General features: G+C 33.3%; 2 protein-coding genes across 3 annotated transcripts; both read left to right on the forward strand.

Annotated features, from left to right (window-relative positions):
- The first annotated feature begins 239 nt into the window (after positions 1-239).
- On the forward strand, positions 240-7,371 carry LOC142610911 (serine carboxypeptidase-like 46). Of its 2 annotated transcripts, none has more exons than XR_012839899.1 (11): positions 240-508; positions 685-786; positions 1,010-1,105; positions 2,333-2,425; positions 2,744-2,814; positions 2,922-2,932; positions 5,520-5,859; positions 5,989-6,113; positions 6,513-6,610; positions 6,726-6,843; positions 6,921-7,116. XR_012839899.1 is itself a non-coding variant. In XM_075782896.1 (11 exons), exons 1-11 carry the CDS (start codon positions 262-264, stop codon positions 7,068-7,070), a joined length of 1,446 nt encoding a protein of 481 aa, XP_075639011.1. In that variant the 5' UTR covers positions 247-261; the 3' UTR covers positions 7,071-7,371. The 2 variants fall into 2 exon arrangements, 1 of the variants encoding a protein (XP_075639011.1); XM_075782896.1 differs by having other exon boundaries at positions 247-508; positions 6,513-6,605; positions 6,921-7,371.
- Positions 7,372-12,295: 4,924 nt separating this feature from the next.
- LOC142610933 (serine carboxypeptidase-like 45) lies at positions 12,296-15,505 on the forward strand. Its single transcript, XM_075782924.1, has 10 exons — positions 12,296-12,659; positions 12,765-12,866; positions 13,046-13,141; positions 13,416-13,508; positions 13,602-13,672; positions 13,763-14,044; positions 14,173-14,297; positions 14,705-14,797; positions 14,901-15,018; positions 15,104-15,505. The coding sequence occupies exons 1-10, from the start codon at positions 12,413-12,415 to the stop codon at positions 15,266-15,268; spliced, it is 1,392 nt and encodes a 463-aa protein (XP_075639039.1). The 5' UTR covers positions 12,296-12,412; the 3' UTR covers positions 15,269-15,505.
- The last annotated feature ends 4,424 nt before the right edge of the window (positions 15,506-19,929 follow it).

Genomic DNA, 19,929 nt, shown 5'->3' on the forward strand with positions numbered 1-19,929 from the left:
CAGTACTGGGACCCATGAATAGTACCAAAAAATGTAGTAAAACCCATAAATAGTAGCAAAAATAAGCTAAATATTAAAATAATCTGGCATTTTAAGCTGCGGCCAAACGCACACTACATAAAGACACTGCGTCACTACCACGGGAATAGTTCAAAAATAGCAACACCTCCAACTCTTGATCTATTTAAGAATAAGCACCTTCAAGGTCTACTATCTGTAATTAAAGAGCTCTTGTTCTCACTGTCTTCATCTCGCTCAATCATGCAGTCTCAGAGATGGATTGTCATGGGCATAATATGTGCCACTTTTATACACATTCTTATGCCAGTGGAACCTTTTCCCATAGCTGATAAAATCACAAGTCTGCCAGGGCAACCACAAGTCAGTTTCCAACAATTTGCAGGATACATCACAGTTGATGAAAAGCAAAACAGAGCACTTTTCTACTACTTTGTTGAAGCTGAATCACAGCCAGCTTCAAAGCCTCTTGTTCTCTGGCTAAATGGAGGTAAAATTACAACATCAACTTTAATTATATCACCAAGGTCACTGAATGAACTCTTAATTAACTCAAATTTGTTTTCCTGAATTTTCTATTTCTGAGTTTGATATACAAAAACAAAACTGTGTTTGACATTTTACTTCGTTTCGTTGTGTCTACGTGTGCTTCTTCTCTTTTGGTAGGGCCTGGTTGTTCATCTGTTGGAGCAGGAGCTTTGCTTGAGCATGGCCCCTTTAAAGTGAGGGGAGACAATCTGGTCAGGAATGAGTACAACTGGAATAAAGGTTTTCCAATTGAGGCTGGCCATGACTAGTACTCTTGTTTATCTTGTATCATTTCCTTTTTAACTTGCTATGATTAATGTTTTACTTTGTTTATAGGTGCGTTTGACTATTTATATGCAGACCAAATATGCTTATTTATTTGTACTTATCTGGGATAAATGACAAAGTAGAATTAAGTGAATATATAGCCATTGTTTACCTCTTAAGTTAACCTTTGTTACAGAAGCAAATATGTTGTATTTGGAATCACCGGCAGGAGTTGGTTTCTCTTACTCGGCTAATAAATCATTCTACACCTATGTGAACGATGAGATAACAGGTATATGTTGTTTGGCCTTATTTCCTATTATTCAAAAACACACCAATCAGTCAAACTTTTTCATATTGAATTGATTTTAAGTACTTTTGTTGTAATATCCTTAGTGAATGCCATACTATATGTTGATAGTTTTTTCACATACCTTCTCTTTGCTGATGGTTTTTGTTAGATTATTTAGACCCATATACACTTATATTCGTTTTAACTTAATCAATTAACCAAGTTGTTACTTAGGTTGATTTTTCAGATCTAGACTAAACTCAAACAATCATATTACTTAGTGCAGAAAAGTAAAGAAGATAGTATTATGATAACCCAGAAAATCCAATGAAACAATCTAGTTTCAAGGTAAAAATCTGGAGAGAATTTAACCTAAACTATCCTCAAGGCAACAAATTCGCTACGATATAATGGAAGTTTTATAATAGATTTTTCTCCCTAAAATCTAAAGCTACCTCTTGTTGTACTTCCTCACATGACTATTTTTTGTTCTGAATCCACAGATTCTTCTATTTGAATTTGCTGAACACAAATACCCATGTTTGTGACTCTAAAATCTCACTCAAAGTTTTAAATCATCAGCTATATATGATCTTATTGCAGCAACTTCAGATCTACTGGTTTCAATAATATGTAGATGAAATTCCAGTAGTGACTTTGAAATTAAGCAGAAGGCACAATATCGTTTAGATCTCAAAAGAGCACCTCCAACATCTCTTCAAAACGCGCCTTAGAGTTTCCTTTAAATACTAAGATAATTAGATTTGAAACCCTAATCACCTAATGAGCTGTTGGGCTTTAATTAAAATTCTGTAAATCTGTGTCTCGATTGATCTAACCTGCTCTCTCGATCAATCAAACCTAGCATGTTTTGAATTTCAAAACTCGTATTCTTGGATTCTAACTTGCAACACCTTAAGCATTGTCTAATAAACCTATAGACTTAGGAATCTATATCTAAACGAGTTTGTGCTCACGGTTTGTTAATTATTCTAAACTTTTAGAACCAAACAGTTTTAAAGATAAAATAAAATACAAATGTGACAACCGTGATTTGAGAACAAAGAAAACAAAACGCAATTTGCATAAATTACAACTTAAATTCAAAAATCAATATCCTTTATATGTGGAATTTTTTTTCTAGGCAAATTACTATAAGGGTGTTTATATAACCAATCATTTTATATATGGAGATTTTGAACTGACAACGTGTCTACTTTTGTTAAGCACGAGACAATCTTATATTTCTGCAACACTGGTTTGCCAAATATCCAGAATACCGAGCAAAAGATTTTTTTATCGCAGGAGAGAGCTATGCAGGTAATTTTTCCATTTTAGATGAAGACCATTGTTTTTAGTGCATACAGCCGTAAGGTTTTGTGTTCATGCACATACAAGTACAACCGCAACCGAGAGGTCTGATAGAGAGCATGGACTGGAATGCAATATTATGGTCTACATTATATATATATATGGAAGATTCAAGGCAATATGATGAATAGAAATTCTTACATATCATTTCTCTTCTTATAATAGCATAGTCTACAAATTTAGGTAGTAATATAGTTGTTCATTTAATTAATAAATCACACGCACACACAGATTTCTTATAAAACTCATATCCTGTTTTTGTAATAGGTCACTATGTGCCCCAACTTGCCCAGCTAATTATTCAGTCCAATTTGAAGATCAATTTGAAGGGGATAGCTGTGAGTAGAATATGGAATATTATTTCTGAAATAAATTTCAGAAAAAAAATTCCCATGTCAAATAATATTAACTAATCAAAATTTTATTAATTTGTACTATTTCGCAGGTAGGGAATGCTCTTCTGGATTTCACCATTGATTTCAACTCGGCAGACGAGTATTACTGGTCTCATGGATTGATATCAGATTTCGTTTATCAACTTCTCACTAAATCTTGTAATGGTTCAGCCGAGATAATTAGAAAAGGCTTTAACAAAATATTTGATGATTGTGTTCATCTATTTTACGGAGTCCAACAATTTATTAGCACCATCGACCCATACGATGTCACCGGCGACGTTTGTCTATCAACTGTTAAGTCACACATGGATATGCTATATGAGCCCCTCTTATCTAAATCTCAAACTTTGTTACCTCTCCATTCAAAACCAAATGCTATCAACCAGCAGGCAAATGCTCCATTCAAAACTATATTTCCAACACTCCATTCAAAACCAAATGCTCTCAACCATCAGGTAAACTTTTTGCACACCCTGTCAAAACTCTTATGTATTGTGACTTGTTTTTATCACATTTTTGTATTTAAAAATGGGTCAAACTCAGATTTTATTTGTCAAGGATACAGCTGTAGCTACAGCTGTAATTGCCGAGAATAGCAGCTGATGTATATATGAATTTGTATAGCTGAATCATATTTTGACTAAGATATGATAAGATAGAATTAGGCTTGTGATGAGATAGGATTAGGATACGGCAGAATCATTTCTGAATTTGTATTTTAGTGATGAGCTAGAAGGATATCCAAAACTCAAACTCTACTAATCTATTAAAGAAATAAGAACAGAAGTCTATTATCTGAAATTGAAGAGCAAGAGCTCTTGTTTTCACTGTCTTCATCTCGCTTAATCATGTACTACTCTCAGCAATGGATTGTCATGGGCATAATAATATGTGCATCTTTTGTACACATCTTTGTGCCAGTGGAACCTTATCCCATAGCTGATAAAATCACAAGTCTGCCGGGGCAACCTCAAGTCAGTTTCCAACAATTTTCCGGATACATCACCGTCGATGAAAAGCAACAGAGAGCTCTTTTCTACTACTTTGTTGAAGCTGAAGGGCAGCCAGCTTCAAAGCCACTTGTTCTCTGGCTAAATGGAGGTAAAATTACGTTGATTTTCAATTTGTCACTTAGCTCACAGAATGAACTCTTTAACTCTAATTTGTTTCCCATTTCCTGAATGTAAAATTTCCGAGTTTGATATACAAAACTATGCGAACATGTGCTTCTTCTCTTTCCGTAGGGCCCGGTTGTTCATCTTTTGGAGCAGGAGCTTTCCTTGAGCATGGCCCCTTTAAAGTGAGGGGAGACAATCTGGTCAGGAATGAGTACAATTGGAATAAAGGTATTCTAATTATTTTCCTGAGTCCGTGAGTACTCTTGTTTATCTTGTATCGTTTCCTTTTTAACTGGCTATGATTAATGTTTTACATTGTTTATAAGTGCGTTTGACTATTTCTAGACCAAATCTGATTATTTATTATTATTATTTATCCGGGATTAATGACAAACCAGATTTAAGTGAATGTATAGCTGTTATTTACTTCTCAAGTTAACCTTTGTTACAGAAGCAAATATGTTGTACCTGGAATCACCGGCAGGAGTTGGTTTCTCTTACTCTGCTAATAAATCATTCTACACCTATGTGAACGATGAGATAACAGGTTTATATTCTTTGGCCTTATTTCTTATCGTCAAAGGCATGTAACAATCAAACTTTTTCCTCCTGCATTCATTTGAAATTACTTTTTGTTGAGTTTTATGCAAATAGATTGTGCAGATATCATCTTTTTGCCAATGATTTTAAAGATAAAACACAGATGTTAGAACCGTAATTTCAGAACAAAGATAAACAGAAGCAATTGACATAAATCACAACTTACATTCAAATATCAGTGCCTTTTATATGTGTAATTTTTTCCAAGCAAATTACTATAAGGATGTTTAAATATCCAATCATTTTATATATGGACATTTTGAAACTGATGACATGTCTGCTTCTGCTAAGCACGAGACAACCTTATATTTCTGCAACGCTGGTTTGCCAAATATCCAGAATACCAAGACAAAGATTTTTTTATCACAGGAGAGAGCTATGCAGGTAAATTTTCTATCTTAAACAAAGACAATCAGTTCTGGTGCAAACAGTCGTAAGATTTTGTGTTGATTCCGATGTACACATTGCTTAGAGAAAGTCTAATAGAGAGCATGGACTAGAATACAATATTATAGTCTACATTACATAGATAAGATATTTAAAATATAAATATGCAAGATTTAATTCAGTATGAGGAATAGGAATTCTTATAGTAGTCTAGTTTTCAAAAAAAAGAAGAAAGAATCATCCTCCTACAAATCCAGGTGTATTATAGTTGTTCATTTTATTGATACAACACACACACACTCAGAAAGAATTCTTATAAATTAAAGCCTTGAACCTGTTTCTGTAATAGGTCACTACGTGCCCCAACTTGCCCAGCTCATTATTCAGTCCAATGTGAAGATCAATTTGAAGGGAATAGCTGTGAGTAGAACATGAAATTTTTACTTTTGGAAAAACATATAAAAAAAAAAAAAATTGTCATGCAAAATAGTCTTGACTAAGCAGAATTCTATTAATTTGTACTATTGCAGGTAGGGAATGTCTTCTTGATTATTACACTTTTATCACCTCGCCCGGTGAGTACTATTGGTCTCATGGCTTGATATCTGATGCTGATTATCAACTTTTCACTAAAGCATGCAACGGTTCTGAGATCATGAGAAGCAGTATAAACAGAGAAGTCGGTACTGCTTGTTATGATGCATTTGAAGATCTATTTGTAAAAGTTTCCCTAACAACCGGGATCGATCTATACGGTGTCATTAGTGATGTGTGTCTGTCACCTGTTAAGTCACAAATTGACAAGCTACATGAACCCCTCTTGTCCAGAATTCAAAATTTGTCATCTCTCCATTCAAAACTAGAGGCTCTTAGTCAACAGGTGAAGTTTACACACCATTGTGAACACTCATATTGTGATATGTCTTTATGATTTTTTTGTAGTTAAAACTCAGCTTTTTCTTCCTGTAGATTTCAATTGATTATTACCTTTTCTTCCTTATGCTTACAGCAACTTAAAGCGAAGGAACTGATCTGTGGAGAAGGTATCACACAAAAATATTTTAACAGGAAAGATGTGCAGAAGGCTCTCCATGCCCAGCTCCTCGGAGTCCAGCAATGGACTTTATGCAGCGAGTAATGATATGCACTAATAATCATAGTAATTATTTCACTTTAGTCTAACTATAGGTTGGGCCTTAATGCGTTGATAAGTGTCTTCTGTCCAAAGCCACATGTAGCGATGTTGAGTATGAGGATCAACCTCTCCAAAAATAAAAATAAGTCTAAGACTACTTACCAATCTCCTATTCCAAATCCAGCAAAACTGTAAGTTTTGACAACTGGGTATGACCAATGTAAGCATCTCAAAGATAATGAAATGAAAATAATCACGACTTCATGGTTCTTTTCAAAACTAGTCCTGATAGTGGTACAAAGAAATGGAGTATACATTTTGTTTCTATAAATTAGTAATTCCTTCCTCTTGTTGAATTTGGAATTGTTTGGGTTCCTTATTTTCTTCTTCAATTTCAGAGTTCTACATTATGATTCTGGAAACCTAGAGATACTTACAATTGGTGTTGTGGGCTCACTTGTCAAGACTGGCATCCGAGCCTTGGTTTACAGGTATGGTAATATACTCTTTACAAAGCTCTTTACTATTTTACTTCCTATCCTTTTATCACATTTGTAGAAGAAAGAAAGGGTCTTGCTTACAATTTAGTTTATTTGGATGTAATACGACAGTGGAGATCAAGATGCAAGAATCCCATTTACGGGGTCTCGGACACTGGTAAATGGATTAGCAAAGGAGTTAGGTCTGAAAACAACCGTGCCATACAGAGCATGGTTTGAGGGAAAACAGGTCAATATGCTCATATGGTTGTGTTGAATGGTTGGTGCCAAATGGTATTGTCTTTTCTGATTTATTTTTCACTGCAGGTAGGTGGATGGACACAAGTTTATGGTAATAATCAGCTATCTTTTGCTAGCATAAGAGGAGCTTCACACACAGCTCCATCGACACAACCAGCGAGATCATTTTCTCTGTTTAAGGCATTTCTCTCAGGAAAGCCACTGCCAAACGCATGAACTTATCAAAATCATGAATAAAATAAGAATGTGTTAGTATTATTAATCTGTGCGTCATTTATTTGAATAGCAAAGGCATGTATTTATGAAAGGGCATGGCTTCTGCCCAGTGCCTCCAGTGCATTAGACCCGTTGCGATCATAACACGTGTCCGAAAATAGACGTGTCATGATCACGGCGGGTCCAATGTCACAGGACACTGGAGAGAAGCCATGCCCTTCATGAAATTGCATTAAATAAATATGTATGCACTTGTATTATTAATCTGAAAATATTCCCACAAGTGTGCCATTTGCATTTATGTCTGGTGGACTTTGCTTGGATTGAATTTCATATAGCATACATTGAAGGACAAAAGCCATATCTCCAGAACAACAAATATTTAATCTTCAAAACAGATGCTTTCCGGAAAGTCTGAGAGCACCAAGCAACAAGAAAAAAAATGTCATTAAAATTTAAAATTCATAAATTGCAAAGTGAATGAAACAAACAAGGTTGACTTCATTCAATTACTAATTTAGCCTTCGAACTATTACAAAAAATAGCGGGAATTCGGAATTTCATAATACTTTCAACATCTTAGGTGGAGTCCAATTAAGACCTTACTATAATCTTAAGCTGAGTTTGGATTCAGCTTATTTGTGGCCACGTTTTGAGTTTTGCGTTTTGTAGCTTTTTTTTTTTTTTTTTTCAACGCGCATGAACAGTAACTGGTACTATTCATGCACGTTATTTCACTATGCGGGAGACCAATTTCACTGTTCACGCACTGTTTATGAGACCCACAAAGCACTTTATTCAGAAAAAAATATTAAAAATGGGTCTCACAGCACTATTCACACATTTAAAAATTATTTTGCTACAGTGTTTTCAGTTTTCAGTTTTCAGCAATAAGCTTTATCCAAACGGACCCTTAGTTTCTTTTATCCCAAAGATTTTCACTTATTTCACCTCGACACTGTTAAACTTTTGCCTCTTTATTGAAAATGATGTGATTCTTTTATACATGTAACGTGGGCCAAATCCGCCCAATACCACATTTTCACAAAATTTTTAGGCAAAAAACACTGTTTTGGAAATAATTGGGGATATACCACTTTTTCCAGTACTCAAGCTCGCGAAACTCGAGTACTAGATTTTATAGTTCCACTGTGGCATGCCAGCATGGCATCTCAGATTAAAAAAATACCACTTAGTACTCGAGTTTAGTGGACTCGAGTACTGTATACTATGGTACCCGAGCCCACTAAACTTGGGTACCAATCTAGGTTGGCCCTCCATTTGTTAGTTGTGTAGGCCACTAGTCGAGTACTTAGCCCATCAGACACTTCCCCAAATCTTCTGTGAGTTGCGGCAATCAAGACAATACTGTTCAGGGGTCTTCTCCACATAAATGCGGCCAGAGAGTTTGGTGGGATGTAATAAATATAGTGGCAGCTACCATTCCTTTAGACACACCAGGACTGACCTCCTTTCTCAAACCCTTCCTCTACAGTGTGACCTCCTCTAGTAATGTGCCATCAACATGGCCAAGGCTTGCCTCCCTAGCCTTGCCATCCAAGAGTATGGTCTTCTCAGAATTGTCTTGGCCTCCTTGGCATCAAATATGACACGTGCCACTGTTACCTTATTAAATTTCTGCATTCTACAAAGTTTATCTTTTATTCCTTTGATTTCATTTTAATTTTGATTCAAATAACATTGTAATTTTGTGATGAGATTTTTATTATTATGATAATCGCCTTATTTATTAACTGATGAGAAATTTAAATAATAAATTTGAAACTTATAAAGTTTAGTTGTATATTAGGCAAATATAATAAACTAGCAAAAGTTAGAAGAATATAGTTCAGCTTTAAAAAAAATTAATCAAAAAATAAAAAAAATAGTATGATATTTTTGTAGAGATAAAAAGATTAAAAAACTACTTGTAAAAATCTTTTTGAAAAAATAGATAATAATGGAAGTAGTTGTTACTTTTTATATATTACACCACATTACAGAATATTTATATATTCTCACACATCACATGGGTTTGTAACTAGTTACACTTAGCTCAAATAAATAAATATGAATTTTTTTTTAATTATCTACATTGATTGGATTAATATTTATATATTCTTACGCATTGCATGGGTCTGTAACTAGTTACACTTAGCTCAAATAAATAGATATGGATTTTTTTTTTATCCTACATTGTTTGGATTAATATTGGATTGGATATAAATGTAGGTTGTATGGGCACCTGACAAGTTCCACATCGAGTGTGTACTAGGTCAATTTGGGTTATATAAGTAATTACAAGGAGATTTAGTTATAAATAGATTTGAGTTTTCAGGCTAGAGCATAGATATAAGATAGACTTTGAATTTATGACGTCCTCTACATGATAATTACTCTTTAACATCAAGCCAAACTACCAATTGATTTTTTATATAAACAAGATTCAGACCTCAGATTTTTTATTTGACGATAATAGATTTTACCCGTTAAACTAACTGCAACCCGTGATATATGTATAACTAGTACTTTTATTACGTTGAGGGAAGTTAGGGATACAAATTTAGTACATAGTTGTACAAACTATTGTATTTATTTTTAATACAACACAAAAAAGCAATTAAGCAATTTATTTATAACATTGTTAATGTGACACAAATCATATTTATTGCTACATTGATTTGGAAGCTTTTTATGGTACCTTAGTAGTAATTTTAACATTTTCCACTCAACAACTTCCTTCAGGGATGTTGGCAAATTGAGCATTCACATTTGTGGTGTTAAAAAATTTAGCTTTTAGTATCTCAAAAACTTATTTTACCTATTTTAATACCACATTTGATAGTACGCCCTACATCTCATCTTTTACTTTAGCATATCACCCAATTATTTTAATATAAATACCGACAAAATATCCACTCACAAAAGTGAGAGTGAAAGGCTAAGATGAGAGAGAGAATAAAAAATCAATAAAAGCAAGTAGTAATTCACTGTAGCTAGTTAAATATTTTTAGATTTAGTTGCTCCAAATTAGCATGCATTTTGCTATTTGTGGTGCAAAAAATAATTTTTTTTGGGGAGGGGGGCCTATTTTAACACTAATAATGTGAATGCTATATAAGATGTTTATAAGACAGTCAAATTTCCAAAACAAAAGCACAAGGATATGAATATAATTTTTTATTTTTATTTATTGGCTTTTGGCTTTCGGCCAACAAAAAGTACTCTTCCCATAGATATTCATATATTTCACCTCTACACACCTTAATCCTCTTCAATTGAAAATGATGTGACTTAGATGCTTGTAATGTGACTAGACTGATCCACTGATCCTTAATGAGTGAGTAATCAAATATGTCATTCAGTAAGTATGTGCAACTTTCTTAGACTTCGCTACTCAAACAGAGACATGCACTCACAGTCTGGCATACCAGTATGCAGAAATGTCCAAAACTCTATTGAGAAAAATGAATAATTCGAAAGACCCATACAATTGCACATTTAATTTGTGCAAGTGAGCGTCTTTTGAAAAAAATTTTATCTAGTTTTTTGCTGAAAATGCACTAAAATATACTTGTACCCTAAAAATATTTTGAAAAAATGAGAAAGTGAGGGAAAAGTAAGATTTTAGAAAACAGTACATAAAAGCTAATGCTAAAAGCTGGTGCTAAACACACTCTGAGTGGTGGAGACCTTTTGCCATGTGAGTTCACCTATTTTCGTGAAGTACTCACAACTGCACGAGTCAACAAATTGTAAAATTAGATGTAGGAGGTCTTCCACAAATCTTCAATCAAGGGACTAGATCTACCAACAATCACATCCTACCACTCACCAATCATGTCATTTTCAAGGCCTGATTCTTCTGATTAGCTACACGCTGAATGGGCCACTAAAATTTTGTGGGTATTGTCCTGTCCAGAATCCATTAGTGCAACATGCCAAAACTCTATAATGAAGACATTGTTGGTAGGGTATGATTGGGAACAAGACTCCAAATCTGGCCGGATAAAGTCACCACTTTACATCAATTGAATAGCACCACATCATGTGATACATGAGAATGCAGAGGTCGATATTTTAAGGGTCTTTTTCTTTAATCTTCTTCTACCAAATGTATGTGAACAGAAAATAATGTAGGCAGGCTTTTCAAATGAAATTGAACCACTTGGGAGCATCTCTCTCTCTCTCTCTCTCTCTCTCTCTCTCTGTTTTTCCAAAAGTAGGTAGAACAGTTGCATTTGGTTTGAATTAGGGAATAAGGACTTTGCAAGAAATCTGAATTATAAGTTTCCATGTAAAGTTTAATTATTCATTTGGTTTAAAATAAAGTTCAGAAAGGACTATTTGAGTTCCAAAATAAGAAATTTTGGTTAAAAAACAAAAAAGGTGGTGCTAGCCGATATGGGAATCCAACGAGGATCATGATGGCTCCCAATACACTTTAGGAGAACTTTTTGAATTTAAATTTGTCTCTTTCTAAATACCCGAATCACATCAAAATAAGATAAAGCATTACATTCTTTGATTGTTTATCACGTAATCAATATCTCTGTGTGGATTTTTCTGGTTTTTTTAAATCTTCCAAAATCATGGTGATGAAGATTAAGAACAATAACATTTTTTTTAGGATTAAGGAAAAAAAAAAAAAAAAAAGGTGCTTTCGAAGGGCAGTCTTGCATAGTTTCGGTAATGCTAGGGATAAAAATATTTTGACAATTTTTTTTTTATCACTATTGGCGTGGCAAATTGTTACAAGAAAAACATCACTTTTACATGGGTCTATATTTATATTACTTTTGTTAGTACCAATTACAACATGTCACTGCAGCAATTGTGAAAATTGTTGTGTTTCTAAACTTATTTGCATAGTTTCCAAAAAAGGGAGAGGTGGGGGGTCGCAAACAACTGAAAGACTGAGTAAAAGACATAGTTGTTGCACACCTATGTGTCTGTACACAATGTGCCCATTTCAAGTATTTGCCAACAAATAAAGCATTGCATATTACTATTGCCATATTAATACTTAGAAAATGCCAGGTAACAACTGGTGCAACAAGGAGGAAGCAAACAAGAGCAAAGAAAAGTATATCAATTATTATTAAAATAAACAATTAATTAATCAAGTAAAACAAGGAAGTTGCAATAACCTAGGCAACGTATACTTGAAATGGATTTGAATTATGTATTTTGATATAGCCAGCTATCTATAAAAAAACTGAAATAAAAGAAAATAATGAGCAGGTTAAAAGTAGCTAAACATTTGCCAACCCAAGAAACGCAATCAAGTTGCATCCTCTCTCTCTCTCTCTCTCTCTCTCTCTCTCTATCCATTTGTCATTATGCAACATAAATCATGGATTATCATCGGAACAATCTATGCAACTCTTGTGCAAGTATGCCTAACTCTTGAGTCCACTTCGGGAGATGATAAGATAGTCAGCTTGCCAGGGCAGCCAAAGGTTAATTTCCAGCAATATGGGGGATACATAACCATTAATGAAAGACAACACAGAGCTCTTTTTTACTATTTTGCTGAAGCAGAAAGAGAACCAGCTTCAAAACCTTTAGTACTTTGGTTAAATGGAGGTAAATTCACATTAATCTATTTGTTAAACTCAGCTTCAAATCCTTACCGACTTGTACGAATTGAAAAGGAAAAAAAATTTTGAAATCCTTGAATGAATTTTGAAGGTCCTGGTTGTTCATCAATTGGTGCCGGAGCATTTTGTGAGCATGGACCCTTTAGACCAAGTGGAGACATTCTGGTCAGAAATGATTATAGCTGGAATAAAGGTATACCCATTAAAACTTTATCTTCAACTTTTTGGAAGTGGAATGTGCATGTGTGTTCATAAAATTATTATTCAAGTGAAAAAGGAAGGTCTATTTTCTAAATTTCACTTTGCAACAGGAGCAAATATTTTACTCAAGTAAACAGTTGGATTTACTTCTAAGCTTCTCTTTTGTTACAGAGGCAAATATGTTATACCTGGAATCCCCAGCAGGAGTTGGATTCTCCTTCTCTGCTAATAAATCTTTCTACAACTCCGTGAACGATGAACTCACAGGTTTTGACTTCAAAACTTCTACCATCAAGCCTAGGAGTACCAAAGAAAAAGATATTACTTTGCAAATATCATTATTGAACTGAATTAATAAATTCCATTAGCTAACTTCAGGTGTAGCATAAATGGGCTTACATTTATACTTCAGACTGACATTAAAACTACGTAGCATCATTTCATTAAGAAAGAAAATCTGGAGATTTGTTCCCATAGAAAAGATGTTGTCCATGGTAGAAGCATTTTATCTAATATAGATTCCGAATTTGTTCATCAACAGCACAAGATAATCTCGAGTTCCTTCAGAGATGGTTCACAAAATTCCCAGAATACAAAGGTAGAGATTTGTTCATCACAGGGGAGAGTTATGCAGGTATCTTCTAAGTAGATAAATATAACTTGCTCTTAATGAAACCACACAAAAATTTAGAGAGGAGAGAATGCTGAAAATTCTGCTTCTTGCTAGGACATTATGTTCCACAACTCGCACAGCTCATTATTAAACAAAATGTGAAGTTCAATCTCAAGGGCATAGCTGTAAGTAAAAGATCGCAATTTAGAAAGAAAAATGAAGTTAAATGCAGTACTTTTAAGGCAATGTACTCAAACTTTCTTGCCTGCATGCAGATAGGGAATCCTCTACTGGAGTTCAATATTGATTTCAACTCCAGGGCTGAGTTCTTTTGGTCTCACGGATTGATATCCGATTCAACTTATGAAATTTTCACTTCCATCTGTAATTTCTCCCAAATCAGAAGACAGTCAGCAAGTGGCACTCTCACTCCTGTTTGCTCTGGAGTAATAAGACAAGTTTCAAGAGAAGTTAGTGACTTTGTCGACACGTATGATGTCACTCTTGATGTCTGTTTACCATCAGTTCTTTCACAAGCCCAGGTGTTGAATCAACTGGTGAGGCTCAGCTTTTTCTCATTCAAATTTTCTTCTTTCCATGCCTTATACATGCATGGAAACTCTGTTTCCCCTGTCTCTTGTACTTATTTATGTTTTCCTCTGGGCTAATTTGATCTAACTTATAGCAAGATACGGAGAAAATAGATGTTTGTGTGGAAGATGAAACAAATAAGTACTTGAACCGGAAAGACGTACAGCAGGCTTTCCATGCTCGACTTGTTGGAGTCTCCAATTGGACTATTTGCAGCGAGTAATAATCTTACACTTCTTGATGTTTGTAATAAAATCAATTAGGATTAAAATTTTCCTGGCCAATTTAAAAATGAAAAGATTCCATCAGAAGAGTAACATGACAAGGAACTCTAAATATTAAAATTGTTTCAATTAATTCCAACTCCTCAACAACGTCTTAATTATAATATTATTGTGATGGAACTAGAGATTCCAAGTTTTCTAAGTTTGAAATCATTTTCAATGTTTCAAATGTGTTTGTAAGTACCACGTGACCAACATAAGGTTTTTGTTAATAGTATGCATTGTTTTTCTCTTCTGACCATCATTGATGTTAGTAAGTACACTTCCAAAGTTATTCATTATTTTACCTGATAAGTTCTTCCTTAAAAGTTATTTTATGGTTGTGTTCTATTTTTATAACAGCGTCGTCAAATATGAAATGCAAAATCTTGAAATACCTACAATCCATGTTCTGGGTGAGCTTGCCAAATCAGGCATCCGGGTCTTAGTATACAGGTATATAAAAATAAAAGTAATTTCGATAGTTTATCATCCATGATTTCATCAAATACGTAAGTCTGTCAGATTAGAAATAATGATGAATTATGCATCTTTATAGTGGAGACCAAGATTCAGTTGTCCCACTTACTGGGACACGAACACTCGTAAATGGACTTGCCAAGGAGTTGGGACTGAATACAACTGTGCCTTACAGAACGTGGTTTGGCGGAACACAGGTTAGTTTTATGAGAATAAGTTGAATAACAAGCATAAATGTTAAAATGCAACCTTTACTTAGTCTTTCACATTTCTGACTTACAGGTTGCTGGTTGGACACAAGTATATGGCAATATCTTATCTTTCGCAACCATTAGAGGAGCAGCTCATGAAGCTCCATTTACACAGCCAAAGAGATCACTTGTGCTATTTAGTTCATTTTTGGCAGGAAAGACAATGCCAGAATCACCCTTATTGACTGAGCATTGAGCAAGTTCATAAAAACATGTACAAGATTTAAGCAACCATATTGTTTCGTTTTGAATTTTTTTCGTCTTCTCAGTGCAACAAAATGTACTGCAGAAGTATAATTCAATGGTTTCCATTGCTGATTTAATGGTAAAAACCGAGTGTGTCCTGCCATGATATGTTATATAGCAAAAATCTATACTGCCAATTAGGCTATCATTGACAGCAGAGGCAGAGGAATTGATAGTTTGACAACCAGCAATGGACTAGATGTATCATTCTTTTTCTTTTTTTTGATGCAGACTAGATGTATCATTCTAGTAGTGCTTGTGTGAGTTTGAGAGACCGTGGGAAGGAAGTATATTCGATGCCGGAAGTGTGAAAGACTAAGTAAAGGTTGCATTGTAACATTTATGTTTGTTATTCAACTTATTCTCATAAAACTAACCTGTGTTCCGCCAAACCACGTTCTGTAAGGCACAGATGTATTCAGTCCCAACTCCTTGGCAAGTCCATTTACGAGTGTTCGTGTCCCAGTAAGTGGGACAACTGAATCTTGGTCTCCACTATAAAGATGCATAATTCATCATTATTTCTAATCTGACAGACTTACGTATTTGATGAAATCATGGATGATAAACTATCTAAATTACTTTTATTTTTATATACTATCATTGAAAGCAGAGGCAGAGGAATTGATAGTTTGACAACCAGCAATGGACTAGATGTATCATTCTTTCTTTCTTTTTTGATACAGACTAGATGTATCATTCTAGTAGTGCTTGTGTGAGTTTGAGAGACCGTGGGAAGGAAGTATATACGATGCCGGTAGTGTTTAAGAAATTGAAAAATGATCAGAAAAATAATGAGACTTTGATACACTTTCTTTAAAGTAATAATTGCCCCCACACGCAAATCTAAAGTTTCCTTTTAAAAGAAATTCCTACAAAATTTGTGTATTTGACTGTGATTTAGGTCATTAATTTATAGATAAGTCCCTAAGAAATTGCAAAATGATCCAAAAATAAAATAATGGGCACAAAAGAGTTCATTTTTAGAATATTCTAGAGTCATATGTCCATAAGTTCTCTCAATTATTTTATTTCTTAGTGCGTTACTTTATATACCCGCAAAAAGCTTTATAAATTTTCAATATGGGACAAGTCCTAAAACACAAACCTACTTTCTTTCATATCACAATCTACAATACAAAAATTTTTAATAGGAAACACAAAGAAAATTTTATTTTAATTTAGCCTTGTTTTTGTAATTCAATAATTTGGATTAACCAAGTCAATAAGAAATAACGGTTTTCAAGTCACCTAGAATTTAAGTTTTGTTTTAATTCCAATGGAAACACATCACAAATTTATGGTTAATAAAAAATTTCTTGGAATTTTTCAATGTTATAGTGTTAAATTATATTTATTGTTTCTTTTATTCAGTTTTCGTGTTCTTACTTAAATTTTGGTGTGAAAGCAAAATTCGGGTATACTAATGTAACTAAAGCATGAGGTTCAACATGACTCATCCTCTCACCGACGAGCCACTTCTTTAGCTCCCATTTCCGTGCAAGGACACCCACAATGTAGTTCTAAATTCATCATCTTCGTGCCTAAAGTGGTCCTGATCTTTTGGAAATTGAATTTGGAACCACAAATAATGCGCATGCGTCGTGATTGAAATATGACGAGGTTATGTCACCACCAACTTTGCTACCCAAATGTGAATATAATCCAAGTGTTTTTACTAAAAGAATCCAGAATATGTTTGCACCCATTTTTTGCGGGAGTGGCTTTGAGGAAAGGTGGGCATGACTCATGAGTGGCCATTATATTCTTCTGGAACTCATTTCAGCTTCCCCTTGAGGCAGTGTAGATGGTTTGCTGCGTGTAATGATGTAAAGTACTGGTCTATATCTATATATATCTAAAAACTGAAGTGTAGCATTTATTGTTGCTACGCTCCAGTTGAGCCACATCAACATCTACATCATTATCATTTTTCTTTCCAATTTTCCTATAATTTTTTTTTTAACATTTACTCATTTTTTTAAAATATTCACACTTTCTCTTTCTTTATCCCTTATCTTTTCATCTCTCCGCTACCCTCTACCTTTATATCGCTTTTCGGCTCTCCACTACCCTCCCACTACCCTCTGCCTTACCCTTTCATCTCCCCACTACCCTCTACCTTAATATCACTGTTCATCTTTCTTTTCATCTTCCTTTTTTTTTTCATTTCTTATTCACACACTCTTAGGGTTCGTTTGGATGTAGCTGAAACTGAAAACTGAAAAACACTATAACAAAATAATTTTTTAATGTGTGAATAGTACCATGGGACCTATTTTTAATGAAAAAGTTGTTAAAAAGTGAAATTTGTGGGTCCGTGAACAGTGCACAATGTGCACTGTTCACAAGAAAAGTCAAACTTTTCGGCTCAAAAAAAAATTCTGAAATGCAAAACGTGCATTTGGGAAGCGCAAAACGCGCTTCCCAAACGCACACTTACTATATATTTATCATTCTCATTTCCATTCTTTACATACTTTTCCCTCACTAAAAAAGGTTCTCTCTCTCTCTCTCTCAATTTAATGGTGAATTTTTTATTTTTCTTGCATCTCCACTTTAAGTTGATAATTATTGCGTTTTTTAGAACTTTATATTGAGCTGATGCGATTTAGTTTTTTTATTTATGTTTTTTTCTCTCTTTAATTTTTAATTTTATTACATGTTTTTTTCTTTAAATTCTTAGTTTGGATTGCTTTGAATTCACCTATTTAGTTGTTCTATATATGTTATTTTTGTATAACATGACATTTGTTCTATAAAATTCCTTTTAAACTTGATATGTTATCTTTTTATTTGATTTTTTTTTTCTCCTCATGTGCAATGATTGACTTCTAACAAAAAACTATTCTATTTATATATTTAGAAATCTATTCTTCTTAATTCCAACCGTTTGAATTTTGCATGGGCCATGGATTCTATTGAGCAATTAATATGAAAAATAAAATAAAAGTAAAATAAATTGTACAATAGTTTGCTTTATAGGGATCGACTCCTATAAGTTATACATTGTTCCTTAAAAGTAATGTGAGAAAAACTAATATTTGGTCTGTCTATGTAACTAATGTTTCTAATCTTTTGAAAGTTTATGAAGCATATACCCTACTAATTAGGCTATCTAAATCATTTGAATTAAAAATCAACTGTAACATAAGAAACAAAGGGGTCATAATGCATTCGTGTTCTCCTCGTATCGTGATAAATCTGAGTAGTTAAATAGTATTATTGTTTAATTTACCATTACTACATATTTTTTCTTAAAAACAACATACTATCAACCGTAACACCAAATAAATATTTCAAATTTCATTCACATGATTATTTTGTTGTGTGGTGAGTTGAAACATTATTGGGTAATGATGTACGTTAGATTGTATGTGTAGCCTCTTGACTTGCAAAGGGTAAGTACTGATTTATGCTAAATTTTTGCTATTGGTATTCTTTAGAGCTATAATGGTTGATAAGTCTAATAAGGGTTCATTAATTTATGCGAGCTTCAATTTCACTCAAATGACAAGTAATAAAACAATACAATTCATGTTCAGCCTTCAGATTTATTCTTTAAAAAAAAATGTTTAGTTTTTGGGTAACTACCAATTCATTTTGTTAACTCAACATCATAAAGTAACTTTAATTTAGTTATATGGATAGAGTTTATCCTTTTTCATGTTGCAACAAAAAAAAATTCAAGTTAATAGCAATAGCACTATTACAATTGACCATTTAAATTCAGCCATATCCATCATATCATTAAATTATTAATATTTTCTCATTTTTATAATTTAAAAAAATTAAACATATAATGTTTAATTAAATACAAATAAATAAAAAAATTTCCTTATAAAATTGTACTCTTTTTTTTTTATTTAATATTTACACTTTCTTCAACATTTCGCATTCCTTTCCAATTTTCATCTTCCCACTACCGTTTTCCTTAATATCACTCTTTATCTCTCCCTTTATCCTCTCATTATAAATTTTTCATTATTTTTTCTATTCTAAATTTCTATGTATAATTTTTCCTCACAAAAAAAGGTTATTTCTCTCCCTCAATTTTTTGGGAGATTTTTTATTTTTCTTGCATCTCTGCTTTATTTTATTAATTTTTTGTAGTTTTAAGAATACTTTGATTTGATGCAATTTAGTTTTGTGTTTTAAGTTTTTTTCTTTTTTGTTCTCTTTGATTGTTAAATGATATCTTATTGCATTATGAAAGAATATATTACTATTCTATTACATAGCATGATTTGGATAATTTTACCATATAAGAAATTTACATAAGTTACATAGACAAAAGTAAAACAATAATAATAATAATAATAATAAATATATATTTATGAGATAACTCTAAAAAAATTATCACGCACAATGTGCGTATGTGCGACTAGTTAAATTAATAGGCCACTTGGGGTTTTGGATGAAGCAATCAAAAAAATACCTTGAAAATAATTCTACTTTATGAGAAAAAGTCATACCCAGGTGATTGTCCTGATTGCTCTTTTATTGCAGGCAGATTGTTCTTGGATATAATTAGGAACTTAAAACTTTGGTACATGTTTTACCCTTAACATCTATGTCACTTGTATTTTGAATTTGAACAACATACCTCGA

This window comes from Castanea sativa, chromosome 9 (genome assembly GCF_040712315.1).
Source record: "Castanea sativa cultivar Marrone di Chiusa Pesio chromosome 9, ASM4071231v1".
In the NCBI taxonomy this organism is placed as follows: domain Eukaryota; kingdom Viridiplantae; phylum Streptophyta; class Magnoliopsida; order Fagales; family Fagaceae; genus Castanea; species Castanea sativa.